Genomic DNA, 21,839 nt, shown 5'->3' on the forward strand with positions numbered 1-21,839 from the left:
TGTCTGCATCCGAGGTTAGGACTTACAGGCAACGGGGACAGTCAACAAATGGTACCACACCTTTATTCCATCCAACAAAATGAGTGTTCCAATAAATCTTGTTTAGTAACCATTGTTCAGAGTCCTGGAGTGCAAGTGTAGACAGGACACTGACCCTACCCCAAATTTTCATTAGTGTCTTAATATAAACTACAGCTTTGCAAATTTGCAAATACTACTTACAGTTTGTGTATTTTGTATGGGTTGAAAAAAGAAACATGCCTTATTTATTTTAAAAATAGCTTTCTCTTTTAAGTATGGATTCCTCTAAAATTATTTTTCTCTATATTTGTGTCTTTTTAACAAAACTTGGATATCATTTCATTAAAAGGAATTCTACATGTAGCAACAACATAAACTTTTTCAGCAATTGTAGCAAGTACTGAGAAAAAATCTGTACTGCTTATCCAAATGTTCCATGTAATTTTTTCTTGATAGTAGTTTCTTACAGACTTAGTTATGTGTGACTGGTACAGATTCCTGGTTTTATTTTGTCGAATTTTTAAGATAATTTGTAACATAATATCTACTAGATTTGATATAGATTACTAAATTACAGTAATCTCAGAACTTGACCTAATAAAACTGATATTAAGGTAAAAGGATTGGATAATATTTGCAGAGAGAACCTTGTATTTAGAATGCTATTTGTACTTAAATTTAGCCAAGTCAAGGCTCAACAATGTTCCTGACACACCACAGAAATTAAACTTTTCCATGATAGGAAAAGAAAAAGCTAAGCTGCTTGCTAAAAATTGAGTTGGAGATCCTTCAAAGGGATCCATTTTGAATCTCTAAATCTATTATTTTAGAAACCTCTACAGAGCTTTTTAGAAAGTTTGTTAGTAACTTGCAGAATATTTTATGCAAATTTTGAAAGAATGTTTTATGAGAAATGATTCTGTGACTTCTGTTTTAATATTGGTGAGATCATTCAAAATAAAACTGGTTTCTAAAACTAGAATAATTTAAGAAATGCATAATTTTTAAACTGCACAAACTCTTATCAGTTGAATTCTAGCCACATTAACAAATTGAAAAACAAGTTTTAAGGCAGTCAATTATTAAAATTATTAATTTATATCAATTAACGATGTGTACTACGTCTAACGCACAAAGCCATTCCATGATGGCATCTCATCTCTACATGGTATCAACTGCTACTAAAAACATTAAACACCTTTACTATCAAGTTATCCAGAATTCCTGCATGACCCTTATGTACAACAATCCAGACTGGTTCTGCTCAGTACCTGCTGGTATTTCTGTGCTTCCACCACCAGGTCTCACGCACAGCTGATGCTGCAAGGCTTCCACAGCCTTTCCTTTCCAGGAGTGTGAAAGGGGAGAGTCAGAACCCTCTTCAGCTCCTCCCTCCCCTCCCATAGCCTCATTATGTTGCCTTCACTTGGGGAAAAAACTCAAGAATGGTCCCAGCTAAGCAGCAAGGTCAGACAAAGGGAAGCAGAGGTGGCTTGTGCTTGGAGAGAGAGACTTCATGCAGACTCTCAAGCCCACTACACACTGTATCAAAGATGTAAGCCTGATACAGTGTTTTTGCTTTCTTTTTTTCTTATATAATTGAGATATTTCTATCCATCTCAGTCAGGGGTAATAAATGGCAAGGGAGATATCTGTTGTGCCGGGTAACAAGCAAGGTCGTTGATATGGCTGGAGAGCAGAGAAGATTAAACAAACCAAAACTATGTTGGGCATTGGAATTCTTGTCCCAACTTCCCCTGGTTATAACTCAAACAGACTAGTATCCTTTTGTTTGAAATATAATGCTGCTCAGTTTTTAAGTACCAGACACACTTTAAAAAATACAACCAAAACAAATCCTTATGCTTTTCAGATAAGCCATATCTTTGGGGGGTTTGCCATGAATAGATTTATAAGCCATCAAGATATTTACACTGTTCAGGATAATCAATATAATTGGGCCTGACCCAAATATAATTTAAACCTGACCTGAAGTCATTTCAAATAAAAGAAGAGATTGACTTCAATTAGCCTTAGATCATGTCCAAAAATATTTGTCAAACAAAATACAGAACCATTATACTTGCATAACCAGTCTGTAGGTTAAAGGTTATAGTTTTCCTAGCTTCATAGTTAATTTGGGCTTATAATCCTGTGATCTCTTTCATTTTCTTTAATATCCAATTAAAAATCCTTGTCATGGATACAATTTTAAACTAAATAGGAGAGAGATACTTTGTATCTCCTTAATATTTCATGGATGCTCTAGGTGATTAATTAAAAATTATGTTATATGAATAAAGTATGAATTGCTGTAACTATGTAAGACAAAATGCGACAAAGTGTGACAAAGTGCGACAAAGTGTGACAAAGGAATTTCATGTTAATCCTTAACTGTGTAACAATGCAGTATTTGCTAGGTGTGTGATACTAACCATGAAGGTGTTTAAAATGTGCAGTTTCAGGAAGCTCATGAATCTGAAACCACCCTTAGTTGACACAAATTTCAGAGAGTGCACTAGTGTCAGTTAATCATTTTGCATAATATTTACCTGAATCAAAAATGCATTTGGTGTTGCATAGTCCATGTGGGAGAAAATATCTTTTACTCCTTTATGATGTAAAGATTCAACAAAATACACAAAGCAGCTCATTTTGAAAAATAGTCCTTATATTCTCCACTGCACACAGTGCACACCCCATAGATTGATTTCCAATATAGTTTTGGAACAAATGGAGCATAGGTAGGAGTAGGGCATGGGTTTGTACGTGTAAGTAAACCTCATATATCTGTAGTAGTTGTCTGTACATCAATATGCCCGTGCAAGAAAAGACAGAGGTGATAAATGCAAAAGTGAAATATAGAGATAATTACTTTTCAGTTCATAAGACAAAACTGAAAAAAAAATCTAATAGTTGCTGCATGCTACATCTTACTTAAATAATCTTATTCTAAGGTAAAGGGGCAACTTAATCAAGAAGAAAACAGATGTATTTTAACACAACATATTTTTGAAGCGTATTATTTAGGTATAACAGTCTTAGATTATCTGTTGTCTAGATTTTTTCAAAGTTCAGAAGTAAAAAGTTCCCAGCAAAATATCAGAACTTCATCTCCTCCCTGTTACTCTGCAAAAGTTGTGGTGTCTGTCTTTCTTGCAAGGCTAGCATTGCCTCTTCAACCATCCACATAGTGCCCAAGTGACAACAAATGCCAAGCATCTATGAGAAATAGTGTCTATGCTCACTGCTTAGTAAAATAAATGTATAGAAAACTCATTAGCAATGTTTTACTTATCTTCTATTGACTCCTAAGCTGAGTTTCAAATATATAAGCCATGTTTGCTACTGATAGCTGCAGGGCACTTACGTAGGGAAGATTCTTTTTCTCTCTAGCTCCAATTTAGATGCATTGTTTAACATTCAAAAACACAGGAGATCATACTGAGGAAACTATAGAAAATTTTATGCCCAGGCTTACTGTAAGAGTACCACATTTTAATATGGTTTAAAATCAGTTAAGCAAAGAAAATCGTCATTTCAATCACCACAAAGCCCTCTCAGGTTGAAGTGGGCCTTCCCATATACATATTTGTAGTAAAGTAAATTTTTATTTTTTGTTTTGTTAGTTTTGTTTATATCCAATAAACTATTAATAAACTGTGCAAAACTTACCAAAAAAATTATGCTATTCACTAGCAGGAACTTGAAGAGTTTGTTATGAACAGACCTTATCTAAATGAAATTATAAATTATAACCTTTGAGTACCATAACATAGGTGTGAAACTTATTACTGTTAATGGAAATTATAAAACAAAGCCTCTGGACCCTGGAATGCGAAATGCACCATAAAATGGCTGAATCCTTGCATAGCTGTTTGAGTTTCACAACATTTTTGAAAGGGTAAATACTTAATCTAGCATATTATTTCCAGTTTAGTCTTGAAATATCTAACTGTTGCAGGTGTCTCATAGATAATTAAGTAGCTTAGTGTGAAACAGTAAAAAATAATGAAACTTTTAAAAAGGCAATAGGAACAAATTTCCCACAACACCAACACTGTATTTTGCACTTACCCACAGGAGACATCTCAGGAACTCCAGCAGTGTAGGGACCATCCAGAAATTTTGGCTCATTGTCATTGATGTCCTGAATCTTAATGACGAACTCAGACTCTGGCTCCACGGGTTTATTAGTCAGCCTATCTAGAGCTTGTGCTCGGAGCGTGTAGTAGGCCTGCTCTTCTCGATCCAGTCTCTTTGTAGCATGAATATCCCCCGTGTTCTCATCAATAATGAAAATGGAACTTGCCCCTTCGCCTGACAAGATGTATTTGATGGAACCATCTCCTTTATCAACATCAGAGTGGAGCTGGTGAAAAATTGATGAGAGATGAGATTAACTTACAAGAGAGTCAGTGGCATGGAGATATGTAAAAAAAATAATTCCTGTGTTGAGCACTAGTACATGAAATTTTATTGTTTCTGGAAATATAAGCTCAATGTTCATTACACACAGCATGTGTGTGACCATTAGAATCTGTAAATTCGCTCCTTTAAGCACAAAAACTTCATTCTTTCCTGCAAAAAATCTCACTCTTCTCATGCCAGATTTTTACATAGGCAAACACATGCACACATATGATCATAACCATGACTTTATTCCTATCTGAATTTAACCATATTGCTCACTTCATCTTATAATCCTTCTGAAGGGTGAGACTTCAAGCAAATGGCAATATAAACCTCACATCAGTGTGCGTTTGCTCTTGTGTGTATTTATCTATTTTCTCAGTGTTTACTGTGGAGAGCAGTAAAATGTGTCAAATGTTCCTCATGAGGGAAAGCAGCAGAGAAGGTACTGATCTCTTCACTCTCATGACCAGTGACAGAATTCAAGAGAATTTCATGAAGCTAAGTCAGGGGAGGTTTAGGTTGGATAGCAGGAAAGTTTTTCAACAAGAGATTGGTTGGGCACTGCAGCAGGCTCCCCAGGGAAGTGGTCAGAGCACCAAGCCTAGCAGAGTTCAAGAAGCATTTGGACAATGCTCTCAGGCACTTGGTGTGATTCTTGTGGTTTCCTGTGCAAGGCCATGGGCTGGACTTCATTATCTTGATGGGTCCCTTCCAGCTCTGCAAATTCTATGATTCTATAAAAGGAAGTAGAATGTACTGGTTGATCAATTGCTCACTACTATATGATGGGCCTGTAACTTCAATTCTTCACTTCCAGATCTTCCTTTTCATTATTTAATGACAGAAAAATGCAGACTCAGAAAGACGAAGATGTCCTGGCACTTTGGAAGCACACAGCATTGAAGGCCAGGTGCAGTTCCCCTGAGACTACTTGTAGTAGGCACACAAGAAATACACTTCAGTAGGTCAAAATGTATCTTCCATTAGAAAGGCAAGATAGATTTACAGAAAGAATTTTTTTTCTTCATCACTCAAGGTATTTTAACTTACAGAGCAAGATTCCAAGGTTTTCTAGCTCTTTTATGTTCAAGTTTTATCTTCGTGTTACAGAACACAGACCCAAACACCTCTCACACATACTTCTCAAACTTGCATCAAGATTGTAATTGATCTGGATATCATGTTATAGTAACACACATATATGATTATTTAATACTGTACAAGGAAAATAATATCAGTAAAATTTAAAGTATTTTCTGGCTTGTTGAAAGTGGATTAATTTGTAAAGAGCTGAAGACTGTTAAATATGCTTGGGTTTTTCTATCTCATATCTTCTTTGTACCTGTCCTAATTCCATGTTATCTTGAGTTTGGAAGTACATCCACTGTCATCACCATCATCATCATAATTTCCATCACTAATTTTTTTTCTCTCTGTTAGGAGTATCACTGTGACAGTATTCACTTCTCAAATACATGCAGAAAATTGTTATCTTGGGCATGACTTAGCACAGCTGCAAAATCTTTTCCTATTTCAGCAGGGAAGTATTCATGCTCAGTTTTGAATTTTTCAGCTGGATAAAAAGCTGCCTATTTCTTACACATTATTTCACTTACACTGTTTGGATATCTCATACTTATGCAATTACAATGCACTCCTAATTTTTAAGACAGAAATGGAATCTAGACGTTTGGACTGGATTAGAAAAACCAAACTAGGGTATCTAAATCAGATTAGCTACATTATTTTGAAATATGGTTTATCCTTATTCTGCTGCTACCTAAATCCAGAGACACCTAAACAAGACTAAGATTTCTTTGGTGGAGTTTCCCAAACAATTAAATTAATTCTCTGCTCACTCAGGAATAAACAATGCTGACACTGTGAGAAGGCAGGTAAAATGTGTCTCACATTCAGGCTCTTTCGAGATCCACAGCACTGAGTATTCCTCAGTCCCGATGGCTGGGGTTTATTGAACAAACCATACCTCTGTTCAACTCACACATCTGACAGCTGGAGCTTTCAACTCTTTTTCAAACTTGACTGGAAGAACTATCCATCTTCCCTACAGAGGAGCAGTGGCCTGTGCAAGTAAGAATCTGTCTAACTTGTCTTTGATTTTATTTGACATTTTTTTCCTTCCTCTTTGCTTTCTCTAATACCTGCTTCAGGGTGCTTAAGTCTCCTGTGTGCTACAGAGGAACGGTGTGTGTTTCCCTACATAGCCAGAATCCTACAGTCTAGACTGACATGCTGAGCATCACATTACACAAGAACCGAGGTCATGGGATACAAGGATTCCATGCCTTTTTCTTTCTTAAGGGATTACTGTTTTCTCCATACCCCATATTATAGCTGGTCTTTCTGTGGTGGCTGAGATTCCTACATTCTCCCTGTAAAGGCTGTTCCACCTTTTCTGGCATACTTTAGGATGGATGCTGGATGAGAGAAAAGAGGAGGACACCAGCATACCCAGCATACCCACCATTTCATCAGGCAGAGCAGTTTTCTGAATGTTAGAGATGTACAAGCAAATCTCTTCAAGCAGAGAAAGGAAAGTTTCACATCTCAGTTGCTGAGAGCAGCACAGCCCTGTCCCCTGGGCATGGAGCTAAGCCCATCAGCACACTACAGTGGTCTCAAACTGCAGGGTTGCACAGCCTACCTTTTACCTTGTATCTACATCCAGCCCTATCCCAAATGACTAATCACCACTGCCTTGAAAAAAAATTAAAAAAAGACTTTCAGGGGAGAGGCCAGTAAATCCTTGAAGTTGCTCTGAGCAAGGTTTTCACATCCCAGGGAAAGGAGAAATTCTGTAGCTTCAGCATTTCCCATTTGCTCACTCAGTGGCTTACTGATTAACAACACATTGTTCTTTAAGGAGTTCCACTTTGAGGTCCATAAATCTCCTCATGGATTGCACTACAGTGGCTGGTGACCTGGAGTGAAACGCTGAGCAGAAGCCACTTTTTGGAACGATGCCGTGGTAAGAAAACTGCTACCACATGGATTAGTAGTTGATTAGTGAGGACCTTTGTTATTCCAAGGTTAAGGCTCTGGAACTGCAAACTTCTTTGCATCTTTTATTAAAACTTTGTTCTACTAAGCATTTAAAAACTGCGCTGGCCCATGGTCAGATTAATAATGTACAATTCTCTACCTACTTAACCCCAGGAAGGCGATATAGCTCAAGATTTAGTTTATCTTTGGCACTATGGAACAATCAATTCAGTGTAAAGCACTCTAAAGAGATTTTTTTCAACACTTTTATATGCTTTTTAGAGGAGATCTGAGAAAACTTAAAAGTGCAGTACAAGAGAACAATGAGAAAAAGGAAAAAAGGTGCTTTGCTGAAAATATTGAGAATTTTGATGCAGTTTTCATGTCACTTATATTCCAGTTTCACACAATGTAATTTTTCCATACAATGATCTTCAAAGTCATTAATGCAGAGGCACTGATGTTTTGCAACTATGAACAAAATTTTTGAATTTGAATGTCCCATATCATATTCACAGCTCTGCTACTACCAAACATGACTGCAAACTACCTGTAATTCCAGCTATTTAATTTAACATTGTAGGAAGTGAGAAGTACAATTTTCCATATAATATTGGCTTTAGAATATACTTCTCACATTTTTTGTTGTTGTCAGGTTTTCTTGTTGGTTTTTGTTGTAGTTTTGGAGTATTCTTTGCCCCTTTTTTAATGGAAGAAATATATCAAGTAATAAGACCTGGGATTTTCATTAGTTCTTGTTATTAATTTGGCAACAATGTATAGCATGATATTAGTTCTCAGGGCAGTAGTACTTTACAGGAAGGTTCCAGAAAGCATCAATGGCCATGCCGTCTGCTAGCTTGTCTTTCAAACCTCCTACTTTCTACAGGGCCATTCTTGTAGGAGACAGAACTGCAGCTCAATCTGCAGCTGCACATTAGGACTATGACTTTAGAAGTAGAGAGGCTCAGTATAAAATCACTTTCAAATTCTTCTTTCAAGAGACATTGAGGATTCATGGATTTACTGGGTAAACCTCATCTGGATCCATTCTGGGTCATTCCAGACAATTCCTGTTTCAGAATCAGTTTACCATAGATATTGTAAATAAAACAGCACATTTTCAGAAAGAGGAATGATAGAGACAGTTGTATGCTTCCAATTAATTTCATCCATTGCCACCTCCACACAATATCCATGATGGTGACTCTCCAGTTTGCCTTGCCTTTCAACTAGGCTCATTTTCAGCATAAGATTCATGACCCAATTCTTGTATGCTGATCTTACAGCTTTTTTGTTACATACTGCATACATTTAACATGAAGATTCTAAGAGTTATGGATTTGGGTGATCCATGGCTATACAAGAGTACATGAGAACAGGAAAGGGAAGCAACAATCCTCTAGAGAGAGATGACATATTTTTTTACCAGGAGGATAACTTCTGATGTGCTAGGAAAGTTAACAGAGAGCAAACAGATTTAATAATAAAAGCCACATAAGCCTTATTGAGGCAGAGGGACAATGCACATAAAAAGTGAACTTTTGTCATGTTCTTTAGAAGATAAATTATTGTTGACTCTGAACTCAAGCTAAAAAATCACTTAATCTCTTTAGGCTCTCAGTTTTAGAAAATACTTGCTGCATATGTGTGAGAGATGGAAGCAGTCAGCTTCACTAAAGAGTAAATGTTTGATTGAATGATTTTCTCATTGATTGAATGTTTTTCTCATTCTTTTTGGCCCTACAGCAATCTAGGGTCATCCCTAATGCATTTATGTTTATGTGGACTTTCAGGCTGGTGATTATTCTAGGGAAACCTAAACAAAACACTTTTTTCAAAATTCCCAATACTCAACAATTTCTAGATATTGCCTATGTTAAGATCTGTACAACCAAAGGTGATCTTCTTTTGTATCACTTGCCATTAAAGTACTAAAGCACTATTTCCAACAGAGAAGGAGACTTCTTTTTCTCAGGAAGGAGAGATACTGCATTGCATTATTAAAAGCATTTAACGTACTAAAAGCAGCTTATCTGGCCACTACTCATCTCTTGTATGTCTGAATGGGAGGTTTGATCTTTTTCTGATTTTCAGTGCAGGCTCCTTTAACACAGGTGCAATGTTCATGCCTCTCTTCTCTGATTTATCTTCCCTAAAGATCTATCTTTGCTTTTGTTTCTCTCTGTGCCAGCATGGTTAATGATTCATTACAGAATTTATAGATTATTGGTGAAGTAGAAAATCGAAGGGAGAACATGAGGAGCTGGTGTTTTTTTGACACTAGCAGAATGACAGAAGCAATGGAGAGAAAGAGATGGACAGGGGAAACATTAGATGCTTCAATACAATCTAGCTGCATTGCTCTCTGAGACCATAGGAAATGTGCTCTCCTTTGCAGTACTGAAAAGTTTTCTCAAGGAGGATTTGCCTTGTCTGCATCCCTTCCTTTCTCTCTATGAAATTAACTAGAAAGGGAAGAGAGGAATGAAAACTGCCTCCTCTGCCTCCTCCTCATGCCCTGTGCGACATCCATTGTTATTGGTGATATGGAACTGGCGCAACTGAAGCTTTATTCCTGCCTCCTCACAAAATGCAAGGAAGCACTAAGAGTCAAAAACAATCGTGAAAAAGGAAAAAAAAAAAAGAACTCCAACCCAGAAGCAATCTTCTTTTCCATTTTATAACCACAATTTACTATCACAAAACAACTGAGAATAGATTGTGGGAAGAATAAACTTTTCTTCATGCCACCTCCTCACCTTCGTCCTTTCTGGGAAGACTCAAAAAGGGTATATAAAGATTAAGCATGTAATTTCTAAAAGGCTAAAGAAAATTGGTGATTTGAAACAAAACCACAATTTTTCCATTTCTATTAATTTTGGTCATCACAACAGCCACGTTCTTAAAGCTGCTGTTCCTGGATTTTCTTGGAGCCAATATTTACTGTGGTTACATATACAAAGTTTTCAAATCCCATTTCCCCTTAGATTATCATTGTTAGTATGTGTTTTGTGATGACTCATATAGTACTTATATACTCATAGGGGTTTTATCTCCTTTTTTTTTTTTTTTTTTTTTTTTTTTTTTTTTTTTTTTTTTTTTTTTTTTTTTTTTTTTTTTTTTTTTTTTTAGTTTAATGTAGTACTATATTTCTCAACTATCAGGATAACTAAAGATTCAGTGCTGGTGCTTTGGAATAATTTCAATGCAAATAGTAACAAATATTTAAAATTCAACATAGACAGTGTAGTTAAACATTTCAGTAAAATCTAATGTGCACACATACCACGTTTCTGCAATGTCTAAGGGCTTCACAAGCACATTAGTTACTAATAGGATCATTGTTTTCAGAAGGAGTCATGAAACTATCATTCTTGTAAACTGAAATCATATTTCAGTATCAACAGCCTAAGACATCTTTTTAAATTTATCTTTCAGTCTGATTACAGAAGTCATGAGGGAAAGAAAAAGATTCCTCAGCATTTTATTGATGTCAGCAAAGGCCTGTGATTCATATAATTGACTTTATACCCAGGCACCAGTGAAAGTATTATTCAGTAGGTAATGATTTTCTTATAAAAGTCTATTCTCCAAGAAATGTTGAGAAAGTGATAAAGGAGTTCCTGGAGGGCTTTTGTTTGCTTTTGGTTTTATTAATTTATGTAAAACTATAGTATAGGCCTAGGCTCAGAAGGAAATATGCTGGTCTACATTCTGTGCTTTCAGCATAACAGATAATACTGAGGACAAGAGATCAAGTCAATATAAACGGCTATTCCCAAAACTCCAACACGTTTAATTAGAGTTTGAAAAGAAGGAATATGCTTGTAATGCTGCCAGATTTTCCTCGTCTCAGCAATGTTGTCAGCATAGTAGGGAACCAGCACAGACAACGGTGTCACTGTGGCACAATTTGCCATGTTGACGTACTGGCAATTTCATGCACTGTTTTGTTGCCTTCAGACTTGCTCTTTGTCAGGCAAGTGCAGAGACAGTCACGAGGGAATACAACAAGGTCTCATGCTGCAGACCACAGTATAACCACATTATATTTATCTAACACAAGAAATTGGTGACAGGGTTGCTAAAAATCTGGTCATCCCAGACAAGACATCTCTCCTGACTTGATTTAAAATATCCAAAACAGTGTCTGGAATGCTCAGAGCTGACCAAAGACCTAAGAACTTCTGAGATAATTGAGGTCCAAGACATTTCAGAGATCTTTTCACATTCAGCACTGATCCTACAGGCTGCCTGAACTCAGACTGCCTCTGAATCATATTTTGTTTTGACACAGGTAATACTAGAGTCCTATGAATGACCACAAGGCAGATATATATCTGTCCAGGATCACCACAAATGCAATGAGGTCATCAGAAATTACCTATCAAGTGAACATATTTCAGATTCAAGGTAAAAGCAAGGCACATCCTTTTGGGAGTATCAGTTTTCATCCCACAGATTGTCCTCATTAGTCCTCCTGCAGTCAAAATGTATGCCATTTGGTGTAATTTGAACCTTCAAGGCCTTCATATTCAACAGTATATAAAACCAGTGAGAATAAAGCTTTCTCTACAATTAAGGTATTCAGTCATTATTAAGAAAACAGCGGATGAGGCAAAATAAATACAAATGTTTAACAGGAAAGGGAGAAAAAAAAACCAAAAACCAAAAAACAAATATAAGGTAAAAATATTCACAAACCAAAAAACAAATATAAGGTAAAAATATTCACAAACCAAAAGCCAAAGTGAATGAGAACATGGATACATCTGAAGTGCAAGAATAGTACTTCAGAGTAATAACTTTATCAGCATCTTCTTTTCATACACTGCTTAATGCAACAGCAATTTAAAAAGATGATTACTTGAATCTGGTCAAGTGTCATTTTACTGAAGATGTGCAATAGCACTACTCCAAGTGTATGGGGAAAAAAAAAGGTAAAAAAAGGAAAAAAAAAAAGAAATTGAAATTTAAATTGCCATTGGTTTTTAAGTCCTGAAACTGGAGGATAAAATAAACATGATTAATGGGCTGGGAGAGTAGCATAACTGTCAGCTGACTTTGAATGACTAGGTATTTCTCTTTAAAAACCCCTCAAACAATCCTTATTTCTGCTGTTAATGCAGTTTATGAACTCCTTCTTTTCTGTTACAGAATGTATGTTTCTTTGCCTAAGAAATTAAAATAGTAAGAATTTGTATTAATTTATTTATGTTCTTCCATCATCAAACTTGGAATAAGCAGTTGGGTTTTACTATTCCCTCCTTCCTCTGTATTTTTTTCCAAAATAGAATTTCAGAGATATTGGTGGAAGAGTTTAGTTAAAGCCCTTTTAATTTTAAGTAGTGGATCAGTGCTTCAGGAGGATAATAATCTCATCACCTCAGCCACATGTAGTGAAGTGAGTATTTAATTTTGCCAGCCTTTCGGAAATGGGGGTTAAAGAGGAAAGGGAACTGTGAAACTTCATTTCCTTGATGGCTACTGTTCAAACAAAATTCAAATTAGAAGTACTAAAATTCTAAAACTTTCACTTCATAATATTCCAGTTAGCATCTAAGTAAGCCCTCAAGGCTTCTAGGTTGAAGACAAAGTTCAGAAGAATAGTTCCCATAGGAATAACTGATATTGTCATCTAAAGGCTAGTGAGTTGAATAATTAATAGGAAATACTGAAAACTTGATGTGATAAGAGCATCCATGTCACATTTCTATGATATTTTTTTCTCTTAATAATGCTCAGCTGTGTCTGTATTGTCCTCTCTCCTCATGTACACTCACATATAATGTAGCTCTTTATATAGAGATTTTATATCTATGCATACATTTAAGTGTCTGTACGTACATGTACACATGTGCATACACACATACACATGTACCCTTCCCTTTTCTGTCATTTTCCAGTCTCTGCAGCTGCTGTAGTCACAAATCTGTGCCTTTTCCACTCTCCAGTTTTAATAAGAACACAAAATGCCCTATGGCAACAGGGAATTGTGCAGCCAGCCCATTAAGTTTACTGCAGCTACAGGAGGAACTCAGAAGCAGCTGCTACTGTGGAGCTGAGTGGGCATATGTAGCTGGCTGAGTATTCTTGAGGAGTTTTAATGGGCCATCATCATGACATGTCACTCCCCAAAATGACTGTTTGTCATTCACTCACTTAAAAAGACAGCTTGGCAGCTTTGGGAGGTAAAAACCATCTGCATACTGTGCATCATCATGTAATAATTGCATAATATTTATTGGGGGTGGGGGGACAGCAATACTGTATTGTAGCACCACCAAGAGCCTATAGATAACATAACACGTCCACAGCAAGAACTGGAAAAAAAGGAGACCTGCTTCCCCCTCATGCACAGGCTCCAAACTTTTCAGAAACTGGCTTCCTAGAATGGAAACAGACCACACTCTCTTTGCAGACAACACACACACTGGAATCCTTAGAGAGCTTTTCAATATTTAGCATTGCGTGGGTTTTTTTGGTTCAGTTGTTTTCTCTTTTTTTTTTTTTTTTTTTTTTAGTGGTGGTGGTGGTGGTGTTTGTTTTCTTCCCCACACTACTCTCAGTCTATCAGTATTTATCCCTAGGAGTACTCATTCTAAACATCTCAGTAAAAAAAACCAGCATCATTGACAAATCAACATAGAATGGATTTGCCAACTGACTTACTTTTTATACAAAACCAGCTGTTTTTTTACTCAAATAGATTTAATTTTTGATTAAAGAAACCAAATGACTCAAACCGCATTTATAAAAGTGCCTAATACAATTAAGTCATGTGAAAATCCCACTGCACTGAAACTTTATTTACAAATTCCTGAATGTTTACTCTTACTAGCTCTATTTTGGGTCTTACTTCTCAGGGGAGAGCCTAAGTTCACTTCCATACATGCCAACATCATTTCCACATGATCCATATCTATTCATGGTGCACCAAAGAACTTGCTGTTATATACACTAAAGCGATGGATTTGCTGGTCCAGTGGTTTGATTTATTTTGTTGCCAAGAATCACTGAAGCTGTAAGACAAAATTCCCTTAAAGTCACCACACTCTATTTCAGCAGTATAGTAAACTTGTGTTAAGGATGCTTCCTTCCTGCATTCCCCACACATAGCTTCTACGGATGTGTTCAGGCTTTAAAAATGTAGCATGGCAAAGTTCCCAGCATACTTCATAGAAGAATATCTCTGGGCTAGCAGATGTCCATGGGCTTGAAAAGTTTATGTATGTGTAGCAGCTTGCAGAAACAGAACCTTCAAGAAACTTCACTCATTCTTCTCAAATTACTTCATTATACATGAAATAATTTCTGTTTGCACAGTACTAACACACATACAGTGAAGTACTGATTCTTGAGCATGTATTTTTTTTAATGAAACACATAAATAGATGCACAAATATATATATTTATGGTAATATGAATATTCCCTTCTTATACCACTGTACATACTTCTATTAATGAATTCAGTACAGTTTATTTCTTTTTTTTAGTTAGTTAGCTATTATGACCAGACAATGCATGCATGCACAGAAAGAAGGGAAAGAGGGTAAATGAAACAGGAAAGTCAGTAACAGAATTTATGTACCTTCAATAATGAAAAATTAATGCTTTTACTTTTTTATCTGCCCTTGAAAACAGAAATAAGACATTAGAATACAAATAAGGTAATTGGAAAGTTGTTTCGCCCATAATGCTTTTTCTACTCAGCCATAATAATTTGGGACTAGGATTTCAACCATGGAAAATGAGAGCACATTAGAGGATCTATGTTTTCATCTCTAACTCTGTAATCTATAGAATTATCTGTAACAGCACTGCACAGGAAAAATAATAATACACACTTCTTGTTTGACTACCATATCAATAACACCAAATTTACAAACAAAAATTCATTTGGAATTAAAGTATTTTCTGAGATAAAATATGTACTTATACTGTACTCCCATATTGTCTCTTCTTTGTCAAACTACTGATCTATAGTTTAGAGTCATTATCCTCTTTCTGCTTCAACTATCCAAAATAGCTTGCAGCATTGCTTCGTTGATAATGATTTTTCTCATAGGAACCTGCTTCCAGAGAACATTAGTACCAAGGAATAGACACCCAGAGGGTGTAGAGCTTTTTTCATTTGTTTTCGTTTTGGTTTTATGTTGTATCAATTCCTCACATTTAATTTGCTTTTGAAAGTTTAATGCTACTAAAGATCGACTCATAATCTTACCTTGTGTGTTAGTGGAAAGTGCTGACACCCTGACAGACTGGAAGACAATGGTAAAATACCTAACTGAAAAGCAGTGTAAGTAACTAGGGTTAAGTGTCTGGAAAAGTTTATAAAGTACTGGACTACATAAGAGAGCATGATCTGATCATTTTCATGATTAAAGATTTGCAATACAGAAAAAATGTAGTTAACTGGATCCACATACTCACTAATCTTTAATTTCCTGAAAAGAACTATGGACTTGTTAATTAATATTTTAAAAAACTCTCAGAACAAAACAGAATTTACATGTTGGTCTAAATACTAATTTAAATTTTTAACAAAAATGACAACAGTACAAATGTCAGGATAACAGCGCTTGCTATTGTGTTTTTATTCTTAAAAACTAAATTCCTATTGTCTTTCTTTATAAAATTCTGTATATTTGAAAAAATTCAATACTTGATGCTGACTTTCATGAAAGCTATATAGTCAACTTTAAATTGACAATTCTCCATATGAACAAATTGGTTATACGTTGTGAAATATTTCACACCACCCAGGTATCTCCCAAAGCATTTTCACAAACTAATCCCATAGGTCTTCCCAGTAAAATCAATGGGGCTGCTCTTAGACTTCAAAAATCAAATCCTTAAAATTAGGATTTTGACACAATGCCCACATTGGATATAATTAGTACCTCGGAAGGCATGTTGTGGAGAAAGTCACAACTGCCCAGCACTAACAGTGTGTCAAGTTAAAAAAAACAGTAACAGAGAATTTAAATACAAAATTTTACTATAGCATTTTAAAATGAGTGAATTATTTCATATGAAAAGGGCAGGAATGAATATATATAGTAAAGCATTAGAGTTTCCTTGCTAGTATGACAATGTAAGATGAAAAACCAGCGCATGGCCAAATAAAATGGAGAGTGTTAGACACCTTCATGTAGACACTTATCTTGTGTCGTAAACTGAGTTCAGGTAAAAAAGAGCAAAATAATCCCTTGGTTAATTTGGTATCATAAAACACAGGTTACTGTTGCTAGTGTGTTTACATTTCATTTAGAATCTCTTTTAGAGTCTGGTTTGATAAACACCCTAATATTTCTGTGAACGTTTTCCATTAACTACTGTGACCCATTTCTAGCTGTGCAATAAATGTAAAAGTAAAGGTAAAACACTGAATGACAAATAACATGCTCTTTTTTTCAGTAGATTATAAGACAATTTTTATTTTCTTTCCCCTACTATTATGTATTTCACTGAAGGTAGCATATCATATTGAATTTCACCCAAAAATATTTCTCAAGTCTGTCCATCCACCCATATATATATTGGCTTGTAATTCACAGCCCATTGTTCAAAATTCAATCCAAAACCTATGGAAATTTAACCTGGTGCCACATCAAATTAAACCTGGTTTAGCATTTTCTAAGTTAGGAAATCATCCTTATCCATGTGGATCGTGTCAGGACTTGCTTAACAGTCATGAAAGCTGGTACTAAGCATATGTCTGAGTATCTTTCTGAAACAGCACCTTAACCCCTGCTCTAAGAGGAAGGTTGCTTTAATGAACATGTGTGTCACATATGCCTAATTATAAGAAGCAGCACTGAAAGATTAAGAGATTTCCTCACACAAATTCACATGGTAGCTGTTCAGTATTCAGAACAAGCTGAAGCAGAGTATGCACAGTAAATATGGACACTTGAAAGTCTGCTTGAAACTGTTCAGATCATTTAAAGTGATCCTTTGTGAATAGATACTTTAAGAAGTTTGATTTCTCCCTAGCTTTTTTTTTTTAACCATTCAAACTTGCAGGCCTGCAAGGATTTTCAGATATAACCAGGCTGTTCTCAAGATGGTAATTCATATCTTAATAGGCATTTAAACTCCACAGTATTAAGGGCTGAGAAATAAATGCTTTTAATGTCCAGGTGTTCTGCTTGTTTTTCAGAAAATATTTGAGGGGGAGGATAATGCCTCATTCAAACCCATAAAAAACTGCCTTAATATGAACAATACTAGGTTAATTGTAAATCCCCCCAGCTTAGAAGGATTTTAACAGTTCTGTGTGAAAGGCAGTGCTCTCCTAGTGGCTTTTTTTATGCTGGTGTTTACAACAAGTATGTAACAAAGAAAATCTCATCAAATTCCTCTGCAGTCATTATACCTTGTTTCCTTAAATCATATTTTGCCATTTCAAATTATGTGAGAAGATATTTATGAGTTAAGATTGAACTTCACTTGTATTAAAAAACAAACAAACTAGGATATGAGATTTGCCATATACAATGATGATGCCTAGATTTTCTCATCTGTTTTCACCATAACATATTCATACTGTATTTCTTACTTATTGCCATTAAATGCTGGTGATACAGTCAAGGTATGTGCCACTGATAAACAAATTTTGAGAAAATAGTGAAATGGCAGGTGTCGTTTTACACTGCTCATGTATACTTGCTGAATCTACCTTAAAATTGTGCAGACCTGTTTCTAATTCTGTAAGCTATCTGGATTCTACTAAAAATTTTAGTATCTTCTTTCAAAATTGATTTCTTTGGCTTCCAATATCTCACATATATTGAGAATTTTCAATTTCCATAGAGACCCCTTTGATTATCTAAAACAACATGTCCTTTTGACACAATAAAGGACATTGAAAAGGGTATGTAATTCAAATTCTTATGTGGTCTCTGATGAAATTACAGCACTCTTACCTAATGATCATTTTCTTGTTGACCCCCTTCTGAGAGAGCTTTGGTTCAATTAAAATAGTGCACACAGTGAGCTACTTATGAGAATACTCCCTGCTTCTGAAATATTGTGGTGAACATGAAGGTACAGCAGTTACTAGAATTGTGTGTTCTGTTAGCTGCAGAAAAGATCAGTCATCTGAATTTACTTGCCTCTACCAAAATTGATGCAACTCAAATGACTGCTGCTATTTTCTCTGTCATACTTCTGGTGTACCATCAAACATCTCTGTAAGGGATCTTTTATTATAATATCTGGTTGTTTCATTATAATATTGGATCCATTTTATAACTAAATCTGAAAACAATTAATTAGTCTCAGAGATTAGAGTTTAAATCACTATAATACTTGCCCCTAGCATCCAGGACTGATCTTTGCTAAGTTTCACTTGACACAGCATGTAAACTTCTCTACCAGATTGTCTGAGCACTCTCAAAGCTTAATTGATCCAATTTGCATGTCTCATCCTGGCAGAACTGTGCATCATTTCTATCCTTTTGGACTAAGTGATCACAATCTAATCACTTTGTATACAAAACAGATGCAAAGTTTCCAGCTCCCTTGCATGCATCCATATTAAAGCAAGTCTAATTCGACGAACAATCTGATCTTTCCGTATTTTTATAGGATTACTGTCTTATTGATAGGCCTTCTGTCACCAATTGTAATGTTCAGAACTTTATACTCAAGGCATTTCCACTCTTGTCTCGTACCTTCTGTGTGGTCCATTAAAATGATCATTTCATTTAAGAAAGTCCCCTTAGGGAAGTTCTGTAAAGCTTGGTGTAAATTAGCACAGTTCTGTGCACTGAAAAAAAGATACAATTTCTATTAATTGAGGATCCCGTAGTTTTAAGGGAAAAAAATAACTAATTATATCGCTATTCATTGGCCTCTGAGCCTTGTACACTAATACATGGTGTCAAACTTTGGAAAGGAAAATGCTATTTTCAGTATATATTTTTCAAATAATAATTGCTTCTGTACATGAAAATCTCTAACTTATGTTATTTTGCTGTACATTTTCCCTTCAAAACTGTACAAGTCATATAAACACAATGGAATTTTAGCAAATAGTTATGTTGTTTACAAATAACTGAAAGTTACCTTGTGAAAAAAGCACAAATAAGAGCCTCTGCAAAGAAAAGTCACAAGCAGAATACTCAAATAAATGAAATATCTACACTCTTCAAATCACTAAAGTCTAACTTTCTGAAGTGGACAGAAAGTTCTACTTCCTAATCTCACTAGTGATTCACTGACAAGAAATTATATTCTCTGTCTCTAGTTTATATACTAGTTCAAAGGCCACTGTGTTTCTTCAGCTGCACTCTTTCCACATCTTCCTCCCTGTTGAATCCCTTGTCCAGTAGTACCCCTGCTCTTCTGGGAGTTTGTGGCTGGCATATTTTTTCATACATACATCATTTTCAACACTTCTTCAAATTTTCTTCTCTCCATTAATCTCTATTCATATTTGCCCAATAAAATTCATGAGAAGGAAAAGAGAAAGAGATTGTTGGGATTTTTAAAATTTGTTTTCAGTGAAGAATACATGAGAAACTCTAATGCATGTTGTTCGCAGAAGTCATCAATCACTGTTGGTCAGTATTCATAACAGCTCAAGATAAGGAACACCCTTCACTTTGCTCTGCAGCTACTTTTAAAACTTGTGGAAGACTGGAAGGTAAAACCAGTGCCTATATAAGAGAGTAAAGGAACTAGAATAAACTATTTAATTCTGTAATAATTTTTGTCAAAGGTAAAGCATGTCAGTTCACTTACAAAACTATGCATTTCTGTCAATATATACACAAAAATAGTGGCACAAGTGGAAGGACAGTAGTCCAACACCAAATCTAGTGAATTCAATGTTAACTGGTAAAAACCAAAATGAATTAACCAACCAAGGCAATTTAATCATTAAAAACATAGGATTAGGACAGTAAACAGACCTCCTATTAGTATGCAGCATGATAAAAAGTAATAGCATAAAACCAGCAATTCCTTTCTTTGTCTTGCATTTCAGACTCAGTGGACAGACCATACTCAAGCTGTTTATATTGCAATATTGGTTGAGTCTTTTCCCTGGTTACAAAAGCAAGTAAAGCCCCTGCTATCTTCAGATTCAGTTCTAATTTTTAAAATGTAGGGCCCTATAGCTTACAATATGATTCCGCAGGTGTAAGTCAGTGGAACGTAACAAACAAGTCTATGGATGACACTCAGTTTGCTGTCTCTCACCTGTGTTAGCTCAGCAGGACTAATGGCAATAATAAGTAGGAAAAAAATTGTCACTGGAACAGGCAGTTGTGACTCACACATAGAAATCATCTACTGAGTAACACAGTATAATTTCATGCAGTCTCTTTTAAGAGCAAATTTTCTGCTAGTCTGAAAACCACCAGACATATTAAACCATCACATTGTTTGTATGAGTTTCCAAGCCAACATGAAGACTCAGGGTCCTGAGCAGCCTTTGCCATGTGACAACCTACTGCTTCTTCTGACCCTGAAGGTATTTAAATACTGAGATAAAAGATTTAACAGTATTAAATGCTTTTGTTGAGCCCAAACTTACAGGAGAACATCAGGAAGGGTCTATTGATTACTGAAACATACAACTTCAGGAATATATAACGAAAAAACTTTCCTTGCAAGATATCATTTATAAAGTGATGTTATCCTCTGCCAAACATTATTAAATAGTATCTTAATGTTTAAGAAAATCTATCTTATTTTATTGCACTAGTTGAAAACCAAAGATCCACTTTGATTTTGAGCATATACTGAATGTATGGCTCATCCTCAGTTGTATCCATATTTTCACCAGATTCAAGTTACTATGGAAGAAAAAGCATCCAGTTTCACTCCATGACTCTCTACAATGTCACACATACAATTTCTGCTGAAGTTCTCTTATCAGTAAATGTTATTTACAGGTACAGGAATGTTTGATTACAGGAAAATTTGTGATATTGCAGATCATTTTGTTCACTCTAATAAATTTAACTCTTCTAACCTTGAAGGTGAATCTGCAGCATGTCTCCCCTTTATCCTGCCAATTATTTTACAAAGTAATTTTCAAAAAAAATATAATCTGAGACAAAAATTGTTAACACATCCTGCTAAAGCCTCAAACTGTGTTCCAAAATGATATTTGCATTTTAAATATAATATAAAGCATGCATCAAACAGTCAGAACTGGAAGACTGTCCACTGTCTAAAACACATATGATAACATAATTTCAGAAGCAATGGTAAATATCTTCCCTTTTTAATATGGTATATAGATAAAGACCCTTATATCTTTAAATCAGAAGGATCTGTCGTCAGGGTGGACGTCTTAATCTTTCCATCTTCCTTACAGTCTCATTTTCTGCTTGGCAGGTATTTTGGAAGCCTGACAAAGCACCTGGGCCCTC

General features: G+C 35.5%; 1 protein-coding gene across 1 annotated transcript in view; it reads right to left on the reverse strand.

The window, feature by feature from the left end:
- Positions 1–21,839, reverse strand: part of CDH7 (cadherin 7) — a 71,224-nt gene that overhangs the window by 36,112 nt on the left and 13,273 nt on the right. The window contains exon 2 of the mRNA XM_041399282.1: positions 4,099–4,393. Within this exon, the coding sequence (XP_041255216.1) occupies positions 4,099–4,393 (295 nt within the window). The remainder of the gene's footprint in view (positions 1–4,098; positions 4,394–21,839) is intronic.

Source organism: Onychostruthus taczanowskii, unplaced genomic scaffold, assembly GCF_017590055.1.
Source record: "Onychostruthus taczanowskii isolate IOZ18803 unplaced genomic scaffold, ASM1759005v1 scaffold16, whole genome shotgun sequence".
Taxonomy (NCBI): domain Eukaryota; kingdom Metazoa; phylum Chordata; class Aves; order Passeriformes; family Passeridae; genus Onychostruthus; species Onychostruthus taczanowskii.